General features: G+C 41.3%; 1 protein-coding gene across 1 annotated transcript in view; it reads left to right on the forward strand.

Annotated features, from left to right (window-relative positions):
- Nucleotides 1–1,517: 1,517 nt before the first annotated feature.
- LOC140210582 (uncharacterized) overlaps nucleotides 1,518–16,028 on the forward strand; it is a 29,103-nt gene continuing 14,592 nt past the window's right edge. The window contains exons 1-3 of the mRNA XM_072279670.1: nucleotides 1,518–2,143; nucleotides 12,585–12,756; nucleotides 13,957–14,098. Of these exons, the coding sequence (XP_072135771.1) occupies nucleotides 12,630–12,756; nucleotides 13,957–14,098 (269 nt within the window). The 5' untranslated portion in view covers nucleotides 1,518–2,143; nucleotides 12,585–12,629. The remainder of the gene's footprint in view (nucleotides 2,144–12,584; nucleotides 12,757–13,956; nucleotides 14,099–16,028) is intronic.

Here is a 16,028-nt window from a genome sequence, read left to right on the forward strand (position 1 = left end):
ATTATGCTCTCCATGCTGTACACCATGAAATGTTGCCCAATAGGTGGCAAACAGGTGTTGGTGCCAAACTCTGTGCCTCTGGTTGGAAAGCATATTGGACCTAAGAAGGAATATGCTGCTAAGAGGAATTGTGAAACTGATGAAAGCAGTGGTCTGATTACAATAGTTTTTGTAGGCAACATACCTGAGAAAGCTTCTGATATGTTAATCAGACAGTTACTTGTGAAATGTGGCTTGCTTTTAAGCTGTAAGTGAGTTCGAGAAAGTTCAGGAAAGTTGCAGGCATTTGACTCTGCATGCATTAAAGTTATTGCATGAACTTCAAGTATGAGACAAAAAACAGCTTGTAAAAGTAGATGCAAAGACCAAAGCCCAGATGGATGAATGGAAGGGTTAAAAGAAAGGAGTCAAACTTTGATACAATGGTTCTCTGAGGTGATGTTATGTCTAAGTTTGGAAAAAATCAGGTCGAACTTTTGATCCTCAATTTGACTTAGAGAAAAGGTGGGGTTCTTTTGCTCGCTACTATCATTTGATTTGAGTTAATTAAGATGGTCCCCTTCTGATTCTTGTTTAAATAGATTTGGTTGGCGGATTGATATTTTTCTTTTATGGAAGCTTGTATGGCGTATAGCTCCAGGGTTGTGCTCCCAATGGTTTTTTTGTTTTAGTTAGTAGGGGTTCTTTTTTCCTTCTTTCTTTTTTCCAAAAAAAAGGTTTTATCATTTTGTTTTATCTTATTATTATTGATATATTGTTTAGCTTTGTTAATCAGTTATTTGATAATTTAATTCTTATTGTACATATTGACATGCTGACTTGATTACTTTAATGTATTTTTGTTGATTTTCAATAATAATTAATAAAAAAGATTTAAAAATGAAAATAAAAGAAAGGAGTCAACAGAGATGCAAAAACAGAGGATTCGTCAGATGCCGTGGATGAGGAAACCATGAGGAAGAGATCAGATGGTAAAGGAAGCAATAGAACAATTTATAAGTGAATATTATTAATAAATTGTGAACGAAATGCACCTTCAAGATGCACAAACTATAAGAGGAAGAGAGATGTCTAGAGCTGTCAGAAGTACTTCTTGCAGTCTCAGAATGAACTCCTACAACCACCATAGGACCGGAGATTGTTTTCACAGCCACACGTCTCACCTGCCAAGCAGAGTGAGGCTTGTGGCTCACTTGTCCGGATATACATTATCCCACAGGAGTAAGAAATCCTCCACATGGATTAAATCTTTAGGCCTGAATTTCAAATTTACAATGCTGTGGATGTCTGTATTGTAGTTGTATTACGTAGATAGCTGAGATGCATTCTCTATTGAGTTGGAGTTTATAGCTAAGTAGGGAGGAGTGTTCTGTATTTAATATTCCAGTAATATTTGAGTAATCTTGTAAATATGTTGTTGATTATTATTTGGTTAAATAATTCATTACGAGTTTTTGTAAAAGAGGATTGCACACGTCATGACGCTACCACATGGTACGTGCGCGCTTCGCTTAAAGAAAAGACGGATTTAGACTCGGACTCCCTTGTTTTTATTCCGATTCGTTTTATATTTTGGAGTTACAAAGCATAACAGTTTTCTTAAACGTTGTGATTGGTACTGGTGAGTAGAGCAGTCACTGAAAATAACGAAACATAAGCAACCCATAAAATGCTGGAGGAACTCAGCAGGTCAGGAATTTCATCATAGAGAGGAATAACAGTTGACTTTTCGGGCTGAGACCCTTCTTCAAGACTGGAATCATAAAAAAACGGGCAGAAGTGCGGTCCTTTTGCTTACAAAGCCAGGACTCGGTGTTCTTATCGGGGGCGTGTTTGTGCTTCTGAGTACTGTATGTACAGCAGCAGCCCATTATGTGGAGTTGTGGCTGCTGTGAGAGAGCACTGGGAAGGGAATGGGAGAAGCAGCTGGCAATTCATTGGTTCACAGAGTCGGGACTGCGGCTGCGAATGTGATGCTGGAGATAGAAACTGGGCGGCTTGGGAAAACGCAGTGTGCGCACACACGCAGATGACCAAAATACCCTGGACGGCGGTGGCTTATTGATAAGATTGCTCTTGGATTAGTGTCACCTTTACTTCAGGCACAAATCTCTGCATTCGTGAACAGAAGCCGAGATACGAGGTATACTTTCGTTTAATAACTTTGGTCGACTTTTCTGTAACTTGGAAAGTTGTTTTTAAGTTGCAATAACAACTATTAACTGGGCTGTGGTTACAGCTTTCCAAATCTTATCATCACCTGCGATGCAAAGCTGTGAACATGAGTTACGTTAAGGTAGTTTTCTCTCTGTAGTTTATTCGTAATATGCTGTTTGTTTTGGGAATATCGTTTAAGAATGAGGTCGTGTATGGGACCACGTATTGTTTCGATTTGGGGCATGCTCAGGCATGGTTGACAGTTCAGGGATCAGCCAGAGCAGAGCCATTTCCCAGACCTAGTCGGGGTTTTCAAGAAGTCATGTTTTCCGAAGGTTAAGCTGACAGACTGCAGAAATGTCTGAACATCCGATGGTGCGTGTTTACTGGTTGTCTTCACCGTGAAGATGCATACTTGCCCTCATTGGTCAGAACACTGACACAAGACTTGGGATGCCATGTTACAGCTGTACAAGACGTTGGGGAGACCACAGCTGGAGTGTTTTGTGAAGTTACTTTTCACCTATCGCTAGGAAGGGTGTCACTAATCTGGAAAAGGTGTGAAAAGGTTCCGGAGGATATTGCAAGGACTGGAGTGCTTGAGTTATAAAGAGAAACAGGATAGGTTGGGGCTTTCCTCCTTGGAGTGTGGAGGCTCGAGGTGAACGTGTAGAGGTATATATAACCATGAGCAGTGTAGAATAGGTGGGTGGTCACGGTTTTGTTTTTCCATGGTTAAGGATTCTAAAAGTACCGTGCGCAAGTTTAAGGCGAGAGAGGACCTATTTGAAAAGGACCTGGGGGATGGGTGCTTTACACAGAGTGCAGAGGGTTTATTAAATTAACTGTCAGAGGAATTTAAAAGACATTTGGACAGAGATACATGGATAGGACAGGTTTAGAACAGGGAGGTTTCCAGCTTGGGGTCCAGGGACCGCTTGGTTAATGGTAGGGGTCCGTGGCATTTAAAAAAAAGGTTGGGAGTCCCTGGTTTGGAAGAATGTGGGCCAAAAGCAGGCAAAATGGAGCTAGCTGAAGTATTCAACTTGGTTGGCATGGATGAGTTGGGCTGAAGGGTTTGTTTACGTGCTGTATGATTCTATGGCTCTATGTTGCTAGCGTTGGGTTTCTGGAGTGATTGCTGATGACCTTTAACCTGTTCGATGTCAGGTTTAGCAACTCAGAATTGCTGAAATACTCCAAAATGTTTCGTAATTTAACAGTGATTAGATCCTGGGACACTGGAAGTTAATTCCATAAAGTTGACAGTTCAGCAATGTTGGAGCATTCTATTATACCTTAAAGAAACCAGCTGTTTTATAGTTTTGAGGAATCTTTTCAACAAGATAGATTTGAGATCTTTCCAACCAACAACTCTGAGCTTATTCTGAGCCCAGGGACTGTTTCCTCTCACTGCTGAGACCCAAAATCAAAAAAAGGCAAAAAAAACTACAAATGCTGGAATTTTGAAACAACAATAGAAAATGCTAGAATAGAACAATAGAGAATTCAGCAGATCAAACATCATCTCTGGAGAGAGAAAAAGGTTTGACAATGACCTTTCATTATAACTGGAAAAAGTTAGAAATCAAACATGTTTTGTATTGTAGCCATGTAAAATTAAAACGAGATAAATTAGGACAGAGGGGGAGAATACTGGAAACATGTTTTATAAACCACTGGAACAGCTGGAAATAAGACCATAAGACAAAGGAGCAGAAGTCGGCCATTCGGCCCATCGAGTGTGCTCTGCCATTTTATCATGAACTGATTCATTCTCCCATTTAGTCTCACTCCCCCGCCTTCTCACCATAACCTTTGATGCCCTGGCTACTCAGATACCTATCAGTCTCTGCCTTAAATACACCCAATGACTTGGCCTCCACTGCCGCCCATGGCAACAAATTCCATAGATTCACCACCCTCTGACTAAAAAAATTTCTTCGCATCTCTGTTCTGAATGGGCGCCCTTCAATCCTTAAGTCATGCCCTCTCGTACTAGACTCCCCCACCATGGGGAAACAATTTTGCCACATCCTCTCTGTCCATGTCTTCCAACATTTGAAATGTTTCTATGAGGTCCCCCCTCATTCTTCTAAACTCCAAGGAATACAGTCCAAGAGCGGCCAAACGTTCCTCATATGTTAACCCTCTCATTCCCGGAATCATTCTAGTGAATCTCTCTGAACCCTCTCCAACATCAGCACATCCTTTCTTAAATAAGGAGCCCAAAACTGCCCACAGTACTCCAAGTGAGGTCTCACCAGTGCCTTATAGAGCCTCAGCATCACATCCCTTCTGCTATACTCTATTCCTCTAGAAATGAATGCCAACATTGCATTCGCCTTCTTCACCACCGAATGTGAAATAAAAGCGAATACCAGAATTATTAGCAGGTCCTCCAAACCAGAGCAGGGTGGGGATTGCCAGGGTTTCTCCAGTCTCCATGTTCAATAGATCTTCCTTCTGCCAACTGTAACAATGCCATCACAGACTTGCACTCCCCTCCTTGTCCCTTTCAGCATTCTGAAGGAACCATTTGCTGGTTTGCTCTTCCATACCCACAAATGCTCACTTTCCTTCCTGTGACCCTTTCCCATGCAACCACAGGAGATACAACATCTGCCATTTTACCTCTTCCCCTCCTACCATCCAGGGACCCACCATTGCTTGCAGGTGAAGCAGCATTTGAGTTTAGTCTACTGCATTTATTCCTAATGCCGTTGTTGCCTGTACAGTGGAGAAACCCCATCATGGGATTGTGCGATCAGGTTGCAGGGCACCTCCATTCAGTTGGAAAACAAGGCCTGTTGGCTGTCACTTTAACTCTCTGTACCAGTGTCACTCTGATCGCTTGTCTTTGGCCCACTTAGAAGATCTGACTCAAGATCAAGGAACAATATTTGTTTAGGCATATCTTGGCACTACTGAATGCTGAACTGAACTGTTTCAGATAACCAGACCTTCCTGCATTTGGGACTGACCAGTCCTAATAAAGAAAGTCATCAAACAGTAACACAGTTTTTCTCTCTCTATAGATGCTGCTTGTCCTACTGGGTATTTCAAACTCCCTCTTTAATTTCAGATGTCCAGTACTGTATTTCTATAGTCCTGTATGTCACAATTTTGTTGCTCTTTTCCCTTCTCGATCAGCTCCTACAATTTTCATTGTCTACAGATCAGGTGTTCCTACAAACCTACACTACCCTCTATCATTTGGGACCACCTTCTGTTGTGTCCACTTGTCTCCATCTCGAGCACAGACCTTTCCATTGTTCTTTCCATCTTTTCCCCTCTCTGCTCCTTAAAACACGGTGAAAGGTTATTGACCAGAAACATTAACTCTGTTCCTCTCTCCACTAATGCTGTCTGATCTGCTGAGTGTTTCCAGCACTTGTTTCAGACTCTAAGCAACCTGCTCATTGAATTTTCTATTTGGTTCTGTTTGTAACTAAACAGAAAATAAAACCAGTTGCATCTGAAGGAAATGATAATTCCTTATGGCATGGATATGTATTTCTAAAATTCAAAGCAGAAATGAGTTATGAAGATCATAACTATGAAATTTAAAAGTGTCTGAAATGTTTCTCCACAGCTTCTGAGTGTCATTGCTTCAGTTCTCATGGTTGACCCCTCCAATGTAAACAGAATGTATACACACAAGAGGCTATTTCCAGTATATAATTTTCTTTCAATGACTTCCGTGGTTTTCATTGTTTCATGGCTATTTGGAGAAGACAAATCTTAGTGCTGTGTACTGCATACTTTGATAGTAAATGAACCTTTGAACTGCAATAGCCAAGAGTCTACCTGTGGCTAAAGGTTGATTTATACCTGTGCGTCAAATTGACGCTGTAGGTACGGCGTAGCCGCAAACCCTACGCAGTGCCTACGCGGATCCCTACGCCGTAGCCTAACGTGCCCCTCTCCCAAAATGTAACTACGTGTTGCGGCAACGCAGACCGCAACAACTGTGATTGGAATGCTTGGTAGCATCGCATTTCCTTCTACGCTGCAGTAGCTTCCCATTGGGTGACTGAAGGGCAGAGAAGGAACTCTGGCTGCAATGCTTTCCATAAAGCTTTACAGACCTCCGAAATTATGGAGGACGCATTTCGCTTTTACGAAAAAGACACTTGCTTTAAACTTGTTTACCCCGAGAAAGACTACCATGACCATGAAGCCTTGCACGGGCAGGTGTGTGCGCATGCGAGATGTGCAAATACATGACGTAACATTGCAGAGTGACGCAGACACACCAATGCACAAGTATAAATGTTCGCAATGGCATTTCCCACTTGCGTAGGCTACGACGTAAGCTGGTACACACAAGTATAAATCAGCCTTTAGACCTCACCACATGTGAGTGTCTACATTATGTATTCTTCTTATAGATGTTGTTGTAGATATACACCGTGCACATGGTCAACACCACATTTATTATCTCAGCCACAGTCTCACTGTCTTTCTACCTCACCTCTGATTTCGACTGGACTTTGCTGACATGAAATTCCCACTTAAGAACACATCAATTTGAACTGTGCTTTTCATTTCTTTTATTTCACCATTTGATGTTACATTGTCCCCTTGATGCCCTTTGTTGTTGTTTGCACATTACAGGATGTATTAATATGATTTCTATCAATCATGAGTTTAGTCAGCCCACAATTTTGAATCTTTAAATTTAAAATTTCATGCATCCCCTTTATAATTGCAAGTCTGCTTATCGGCAAGTTGGAAGTATGTAGTAAAAGACCTACACAGGAAAGCATGCAGTGCATCTTAATTCTTATTTTAACTATTAGCTTACCAGGCAAATGCTACATAGTGTGTGCTAAGGACAGAAGTGACTGCCACATGCTGTGTTTGGGAAAGGGTAAAATAGATATGGTGGATAATCTACAAAGTTTGTGATATTTTGTTTGAAGCATGCAGATGTCCAACTCAGAGTAAAATTCAAGTTGGAATCTCTTGCTTTACAGTGAAACTCCAATAGTCCAACACACAGTTCTTCATGAATCCCTATGGTTCTGCTTCTGGTTCACTGGGTTTTGTTCCCCACATTCTGTAAGCTCATCAGGCTTTGTACCCATGCTCTCTTTAAATTTGCCCAGTCTACAGGATAATTCATTAGTCGCCTAATGTGTAACATCCTTAAAAGAAGTGAATTTAAAATGTGTTGGGGTATTAATACAATTAATTTCTAACAGTCAATAACATCTGATTATCCACTACTACCAAGATCATGAGAGTCCTGGATTATTTGAGTGTTAATGGATTTTGCATTCCTTAACAGATCTTCACAGTGTTTGCACAAATTAGGAAGCCACATGGTGGCTGAAATGCCAGGTTTAATGGAAAATTACTACAAATCACCATGTGGGATGGTGCCTTAAATTCTATGGCCCTGCTAAAGCTAGTCAGTTGCCGCTGATAGAGAAACGTAATTAAAGAAAAGTCTCCAGACAATAAGAAATCTTTTTTGCTGCCTGTTTCAATTCCAAGACCAGCATTCTAAATTAGGCTTGGAAAATGCGTTTTGTACAACTCCAAAAATAGCTGGCGCAACTCACAGAAAGTGAGGTTATTTACATTCTGTTAGTAATTGCAAACAGCTCTCTGGCTGAAACTCTGGAGGCCAGTTTGGACTTTGAGTTCTACTAAGGGGAATGGTCAACCAAACACAGGGGAAAGAGACACACAAATTGTCCTGTAATACCCTCTCACGTGCAGGCCTTCAAATGCTTGTTAAAAATGGTGCTTAGACGAGAACATTTTGTACCTGAGTGTTCATCTGCATTACCTATGCATACGCGTTGTACTCCACAATGTGCTTCTGTGTATGAAGTATTTATATTTTTGCTGTTTTTAAAATTGAGAATCCTTTGCTGATAGCATGAACCTATGATCTGTACTCCACTCAAGTGTAAATATGCAGAAGGATATGCCAGAAGTCCAAACCAGTTACTGTATTTAGAACATGGATCAGTACAGCATAGGAATAGACTCCTTGGCTCATGATGTGTCAAACTAATTGAAATGATAATTAAACTGAACTAATCCCATTTGCCTATACAATGTCCATATCTCCCCATTCTCTGCACATTCATGTGCTTATCTAAGATAAGCATCTCCATTGTATTTCTCTCTAGCACCTCTGGCAGTGCATTCCAGGCCTGTTTTTCTGTGTAAAATCTTGGCCCACACATCTCATTTGAACCTGGCTCCTCACCTTAAATGCGCGCCCTTTCACGCTGAAATGGCACGCGGTTTGCCAGGCTCACTCTGGATCAGCCGGAAATATCGGCTGTTGATTATTCATTTCCGTAGATGCTGCCTGACCTGCTGAGTGTCTCCAGGATTGTGTGTGTGTTGCTCCGGATCAGCCTGCTGCCCAAACGCCCCTCTCCTCCGCTTGCTGCCTCAGGCCTACGTGGCTCGCTCTCGCTTCACTCTACTCAGCCTGTTCACGCTTCACAATATCTGCCCTCAGGTGTTCCTTTTCCATCCAGGGACACCTTTTGCTTGTGTTAATTAGCTTAGCGGTCCCCAGCCACCGGGCCGCAAAGTATGTGCTACCGGGCCGCGAGGAAATGATATGATTTGGCGATATGAGTCAGCTACGCCTTTCCTCGTTCCCTGTCACGCACTGTTGAACTTGAACGCACGCGTCATCTGTGTCAGCGCAGGAAGAAGATCAAGTCCTTGACCTTGCAACTGACGGCGGGCTGAAATGTATGTTTGACTTAACATCTCTGCCAGCATTCTGGATCAAAGTCAAGGCTAAATATCCTGAGATAGCCATGAAAGCACTGAAAACGTTGCTTCCATTTCCAACATCATATCGCTGCGAAGCAGAGCTTTCTGCAATGAATGCAACGAAAACTAAATTGTGGAATAGACTGGACATAAGGAACCTCCTTCGAGTATCGCTGTCTCCCATCACCCCTAGATAGGACCATCTTGTTGCAGGAAAACAAGCCCAGGACTCCCACTGATTCAGCGATATTGTTGTGTTGCAATAATTTTATATGTTCATACGAGGAAAATATGTGCTGTGTGTTTAATATCCAAACGTTACTTACAATGTTATGATGCTATTGACTTATAAGTGACTTATAATTGACATCACTATATTCATGCGCTGTGTTACATAAAACCTAAAATAACACTAACATATGGTAAAAGCAGGAATGATATGATAAATACACAGCCTATATAAAGTAGAAATAATGTATGTACAGTGTAGTTTCACTGAACAGGATCGCCAAAAACGATTTGTAGAAAAAAATCGGCATGTACACGCATGCGCACATAGGTGCCCGCGCAAGGCTTCGTGGTCATGGTAGTCTTTCTCAGGGTAAACACAACGTATTTGACTGCTACTCTTCTCTGTTGGAACCCTCCCCTCCCTCCCAAACACCCCCCCCCCCCGGTCGGCTGGTCTGCAAGAATATTGTCAATATTAAACTGGTCCGCTGGGGACCCCTGAATTAGCTCATTGATCTCCTGGTCATCTTTGTCAACCAGTCCCAGTCAGCCTTCGTTACCCACTCCTGTTGAACATATTATGCCCAAGGTTTGTGGTCTCTTCCTCCCCCAGCACCAGAGTTACCCTGGAGGATTGATTTGTGTCCGTGATGATCACAGTATATTTGTTCTGCCTTAGAACCCAACCAATTGGTCAAATTCTGCAGAGCTGTTGACCACCTTCCTTCTGTGTAAAAACAACTCTTTTCCAATTTCTCCTTGCTTAGGGTGTGCCTACTGCCTTGTTCTTTAAACTCAGCACAATGTTAATGTCAAAGTGTCTTGAGTTTCTGGGTTATCAAGTGTTCAAGCCTATCACGGAACAAGAGAAAATCTGCCAATGCTGGAAATCCAAGTAACACACAAAATGCTGGAGGAACTCAGCAGGCCAGGCGGGCATCAATGGAAAAGAGTACAGTCCACATTTCGGGCCGAAACCCTTCGGCAGGGATGGTGAATTCTGTCATGGTTTGGATACTCCTTTGAATGTCCAAACCTTTCATGTCCTGAGCTTCATATTGTGGAGTGGAAGTTGCCAGAGTGTTGTTTCTTTAATGTGCAATGGCCATTTCTCCCTATTTACCACATTGACTTGACACCTGACACACCAACAACTAACTAACCAGTTCTCTTTGAAACTCCCACTGTAGGGTCAGAGGGTGAGTTCCAGTTAGCATTGCTGGGCTGATACAGTATAGACCAACTAACCTTTACTCCTCAAACAAGAGAAAGTCGGCAGATGCTGGAAATCCGAGCAACACACACAAAATGCTGGAGGAACTCAGCAGGCCAGGCAGCATCTATGGAAAAAGGTACAGTCGACGTTTCGGGCTGAAACCTTTCGGCAGAACCTGCCAAAAGTACAGGACCAGCATTTTGTGTGTGTAAATCTTTAAGGGAGAATGTTAACCAGGAAGTTATAAGTAACTCCCATGCTGTCCTTCAGAATAATGAAATGGCATCATTAACAAGAGAGGAAACAGCTTCACTCTTAATGCTTCATTCAAATTTCCAATGCCACAATCTTTGTACTCGCCCAATGAGGACACTCTGCATAGCTCAATGAGGATTCATCCATTCTGATTCACTGGATCAGATATGCCACAAGTCCCTTAGCAAAAGCACCACATGAACTCTGATCTCCATCTTCAATAATGTGTTGCTGACAAATTTGTAGGCAACTGTCAGCATTCCCCTTGAGCTGAACATAAAACCCAGGCCATTCACCTCCAGCCTACAGGTGATCACAACATGGAAACATTACATCAGTATATAATGCACTCATTTAAAAATGACTGACCAGCAGGAACAACTGTAGACACAAAGTATCAGTGTTTACTTTATCCAATCTCTGTGTGGCATGCAGTACATGTAATATGACCAATGCACTGGAAAATTTTAAACACGAGATTCTGCAGATCATGAACACAAAAAACGTGACCTTTCGTGTCCTGAACTTCATGTTGTGGAGTGAAAGTTGCCAGTGTGAAATATCAGCTGTACTCTTTTCCATAGATACTGCCTGGCCTGCTGAGTTCCTCCAGCATTTTGTGTGTGTTGCTTGGATTTCCAGCATCTGTAGATTTTCTCTTGTTTGTGGAAGTCTGCAGATGCTGGAAGTTTAGAGTAACACAGTAATGCTGGGTGAACTCAGCAGGTCAGTCAGCATCAATGGAAAGGAATAAATAGTCAACATTTTAGGCCAAGACCCCTCATCATATCGGAAATTTTAACTTTTTAATTAGAAACTTGTGGGAAATATGAGGGCTATTTATTTATATTTGTGTGGACAAAACTGAAAAGGCCATGTAGTTACTGATATGGTTGCTGATGAAGGATCTCGGCCTGAAACATCAACTCCTTATTCCTTTCCATAGTTGCTGCCTGTGCTGCTGAATTTCTCCAGTATTTTGTATGTGTTCGTACTGACATGGCTGTTTTTCTCCTTGTATCAGTCCTGTGGAGAATGTAAATCAGCAGATATCATTGATGTTGTACTGATCGTGTGTGAAGCACTTCGAACAAATCCGATAAAACTATGTTTCCCACATATTATTCTGCCCATTTGACCTTCACTCCACTGGAGACTAGTGACTCTCAGAGGCTTACGTAGTATGATCCTTGATCTTGTGGTGATGGGGCTCCCAATGTAGTATTAGAGGATGCACCCTCAGTTTTGGTGCCCAAGCAGTTCTCCCTTTTTTTTATATATCTCCACTATTTTGCAGCTGTAACTTCTTCTGTTGGATGCTGAGGTAACCATAGCCCTTGGCCAGGGGCAGATATCGTCAGGTGGTGCCCAACCTTCAGAGAACACTTCAACACTTAACCATTACACTTGCCAACTTGGTGGGTCAGCAATGGTGGCCAAGTTACTGCCCATCTGCTCCTGACTTCCAGCTCAACAGCTGATTCTCTTCTTGATTAGCCACATTTATATCCTTTTCAACTATTTTCTAAAAATCCATTTCAGCTTTTTTCCCCACCCGTCCTAATGTCTGTGTGTTGAAATTTGCTAATGATTCAGGGAAGCGCTTGGAAGGCAACAGAAGATTAAAGGCACAATTATAAACACAAGTTGTCACAAGTTCCGATAGTGACCGAATTCTGATTTCAAAATCGCTTTCAATGCTGGATGCTGACCAATGTTTTGAAAGTGACTGCTTGCAGATTGGAAATTTCAGCCTAAATGAGTCAGGGCGACTCTCTATCTCAGAACTCCCAATGGTGACATAATTGACAGTTCAGAAAATGGGAGTGGTAGATGAAATCCAGTTTGTGATTACATTGCATGTCATCTTTGTGAATTATCTGTTTTTGCTGTGGATGAATATTATTATGACATACTGTGTTGCAATATCTTTCTGAAACACAAATGTGTTTTTTTCCCTCCACAGAAAAATATATTATTTAAGACTTACTGGAGGTATAGAGCTTAGATTATGCTTGGAAAACTTGCTTCCTTTCTCTTTGGAGAGAGAGATGGTGATGATTGTGAAGAAAAGGGTGTCATGAGTAACATTCTTTATGAGAACGTGGAGGATGACTGGGTTATAGTGGATATCCAAGGTAGGACATTGATCTTTGTGCTTATTCACAATCTCAAGATTGAAGACAAAACATTATTGGATCTTGGATACAGGTTTATAAAATGTAAACCATTAGAAGGTATATAATCAGTGATATATGATTGTATTATTTAACAACTAAAGTGAACAAATAGTTTAATATTGAGTAAAAAATATTGAGAGACTCTGATGTGGTTTATGTTTTCATTGCTGATAAATGCAGCTTTTCTTTTGAAAGCTACTATTGTTACAAAGTAAATCTACAAAACTTAATGAAATAACTGAAGCCATATTAGTTTGGAGAGGGTTGTGAAAATACATACAGCTGTTATATTCAAACTGTTAAATTCAATGATCAAATATAACCAGATCTGCTGTATAAAGTTTATAACTTTGTTAATTCATATTTTTATCAAGTGGACTAAAGTCACTGCTTGTTAATGCATTGCATTATCGAGTGCCAAGTGAATTTAGGAAAAAAATGGTAAAGTACAAGATGTCTACCACAGGTATATTTCACAAGTACTAAGTGCAATTGGAAAGACTATAACTTCTCATAATTAAATTTGAGGCTTCAGCAAGAGGGATTGTGAGGCTTCCAAATCAGATTCCATAATTTGCATTGAAATTGATTATGTTTGGTTGTTTGTTTAGAATGTATTACTTATAAAGTGGCATTCAAATGTGTAGGCTTTTAAGGACTTATATTAGGCAGTCCCACAGGTCTGAGGATAACTTAAAAAGGAGTGCCTGTTCATAAGACTATAATTTGGTTCACATGGAATCCTTCCAAGAGCACTCATTGTTTTTTGTTCACTAATGGAAAAACTTGAGATTTCTTACTTCACATGAGTGCAATAGAAAAGCAAGCATTGTTGCATTCCAGTGGACACTTGACCAAGTTTGCTGATCACTGCCAAAGATTGAGAATCACTCTTGAACTAGTCAGACTGGTATTAATTTATCCTTGTGAGTCACCATGGTTCTGCATTTAGGAGAGCATGGCCAGTGTTTTATTCACAGACCTGATTCATATGAAATTTAGTTGATCATCCTATCAACATGAAGTTTGTTTTCCATTTAATATTTTACAAGGGAGATATGTAGAATCGAATATATTCAAAGTGGCTAAAGACAGGGAAATAGAAGATGAGATAGTGGAAGAATATAAATTGTAAATATCAGTGTCTCTTCCCCACAGATCAATATCCAGTGCTAATACTGGAAAATGATCCACTGGAAAACCTTCTGATTGAGCACCCAAGCATGCCTGTTTACTCTCTGAGGATTGAGAACAGTGACGGCGAAGAAGAAGCTGAGTTGGAGGATCTGGAGAGTCTCAGGTTTGTAATCGGAAACAGGAACAGATTAAGTTTAATGGTCCCATTCCAAAAGCCTTGTATCATCTTCTAAAACTATCACTCCTAAGATGTATGTGATGTAGTTTACAAAACAGCATTTCAACTATTTAGTGAATTGAAATATGCTTACTTATTTCTCTCTCCTTACAAGTAGACACAAGGCTTGTAAAGGTATTAAAAGCATGATGAAAAGACTCCTCTCTTTTCACTTCTCTGTTCCAAAAAAATTATTTTATCCCTTCCTAAGCTCAGATGTGATGCAAGAGTTCCCAATATAAAAGTGGAGTGAAGAGGCAGTTTTACCAATTCACTATAACTATCCTGAAAATGTGAATATAGCCAATAGTTATCGAGCCATTCAGCACAGAAACAGGATCTTCAGCTCACCATCTATATATGGACCATCAAGTTTCTACAGCATCTATACTAGTCCCATTTATCAGCACTTGTTCTGTAGTCTCTTTGCCATCATGATTCTGATGTTCATCCAGATGCTTATTAAATTTTGTGATAATTTCTGCTCCAGATTACAACCACCCTCTTGGTGCTTCCTTCTTATCATGTGGCAACCAGAATTGCATTCAATATCCCAGCTGCAGCCAAACCCATATTGTACAAAGTTGTTAAAAACAAAGTGCTGAAGGGGCTCAGCAGCATTTGTCAGTCAGTTCTTTGGGTCGAGGCCTTCCTGTTCTTGTATGCCATGCTGCAGCTAATGAAAGCAAGCATCCCTTGTGCCTCTCCGCCATCCTTTCTGCTTGTGCTGCCACCCCCAGGTTTCTCAGGATTTGTACACCAAAGTCCCTTTGTCCCTCAGTGCTCCTTAAGGCCCCAGCATTCTTTGTATCCCAGTTCATCCGTGGTTTCCAGCACCTTTATCAGCATGGGCTTGCTGATAAAACCCATGCCCGTGGCTGCACACTCATCTAGGCTGAGTGCTGAGTCTTTGAGTGCAGACCAGTTTCCTGACCCAAAGCAATATTGTACAAGATCATCTGTTTCCTCAGACCAGAACTGTATGACTTTCTGTACAGGATCCTAGTGTTTCAGCTTCTGTTTGTATTCAGGAAGAAAGAGCACAGCCTGTTGGTCTGTTATCGAAAAGCCCAGTTAAATTAGTCAGATAGGATATCCCACCAACAAATCCACCTTGATTATCCCTAATCAGTCCCTGCCTTTTCAGGCACATATTTATTTATTTATTTATTGATTGATTGAGATGCAGTGTGGAATGGGCTCTTTGAGCCACACTGCACACTAACCACCAGTTTAGCCCTAGCCTAACCACAGGACAATTTACAATGACCAATTAACCTACCACCCGGTACGTGCACCCGTAGGAAACACATGTGGTCACGAGGAGAATGTACAAACTCCTTACAGGCAGTGCCTCGGGTCACCTGTACTGGAAAGCGTTGTACTAACCTCTGCACTACCGTGCCCCCCTCAGAATTTTCAGTACTTGTTCCTGAGGATAGACAAACTGGCCTTTAGAATCGACAGAAATATTTGAGGATGCTTCCAGGACCAGTGGGCCTAAGTTATAAGGAGAGGTTGGCCTTGCTAAGTCTTTATTCCTCGGAGCACAGGAGAATAAGAGGTGGTAAACTGGATGGTAGCAATCCTTTTGCCGAAGTAGAAGTGTCTGAAACTAGGGGCATAGCTTTAGGGTGAGAGGGAAAAATTGAAAAGGGACTTAAAGGTCAACCTCTTCAGTGTCTGAGGCAGGTACAGTGGCTAGGTACATGGAGGGGTATGGGCTGAATGCTGAAATTAAGACTAGATGGGTGGTTACTGTGCTTGTATTGACTCATTGGGTCAAATGGCCTGTACATGTGGTGTATTGCTCAGTGACTCATTGAATATATATATTATTCTCGCAGCCCTTCTTGAATTAAGGCACCACATCTGC

This window comes from Mobula birostris, chromosome 15 (genome assembly GCF_030028105.1).
Source record: "Mobula birostris isolate sMobBir1 chromosome 15, sMobBir1.hap1, whole genome shotgun sequence".
NCBI lineage: Eukaryota > Metazoa > Chordata > Chondrichthyes > Myliobatiformes > Myliobatidae > Mobula > Mobula birostris.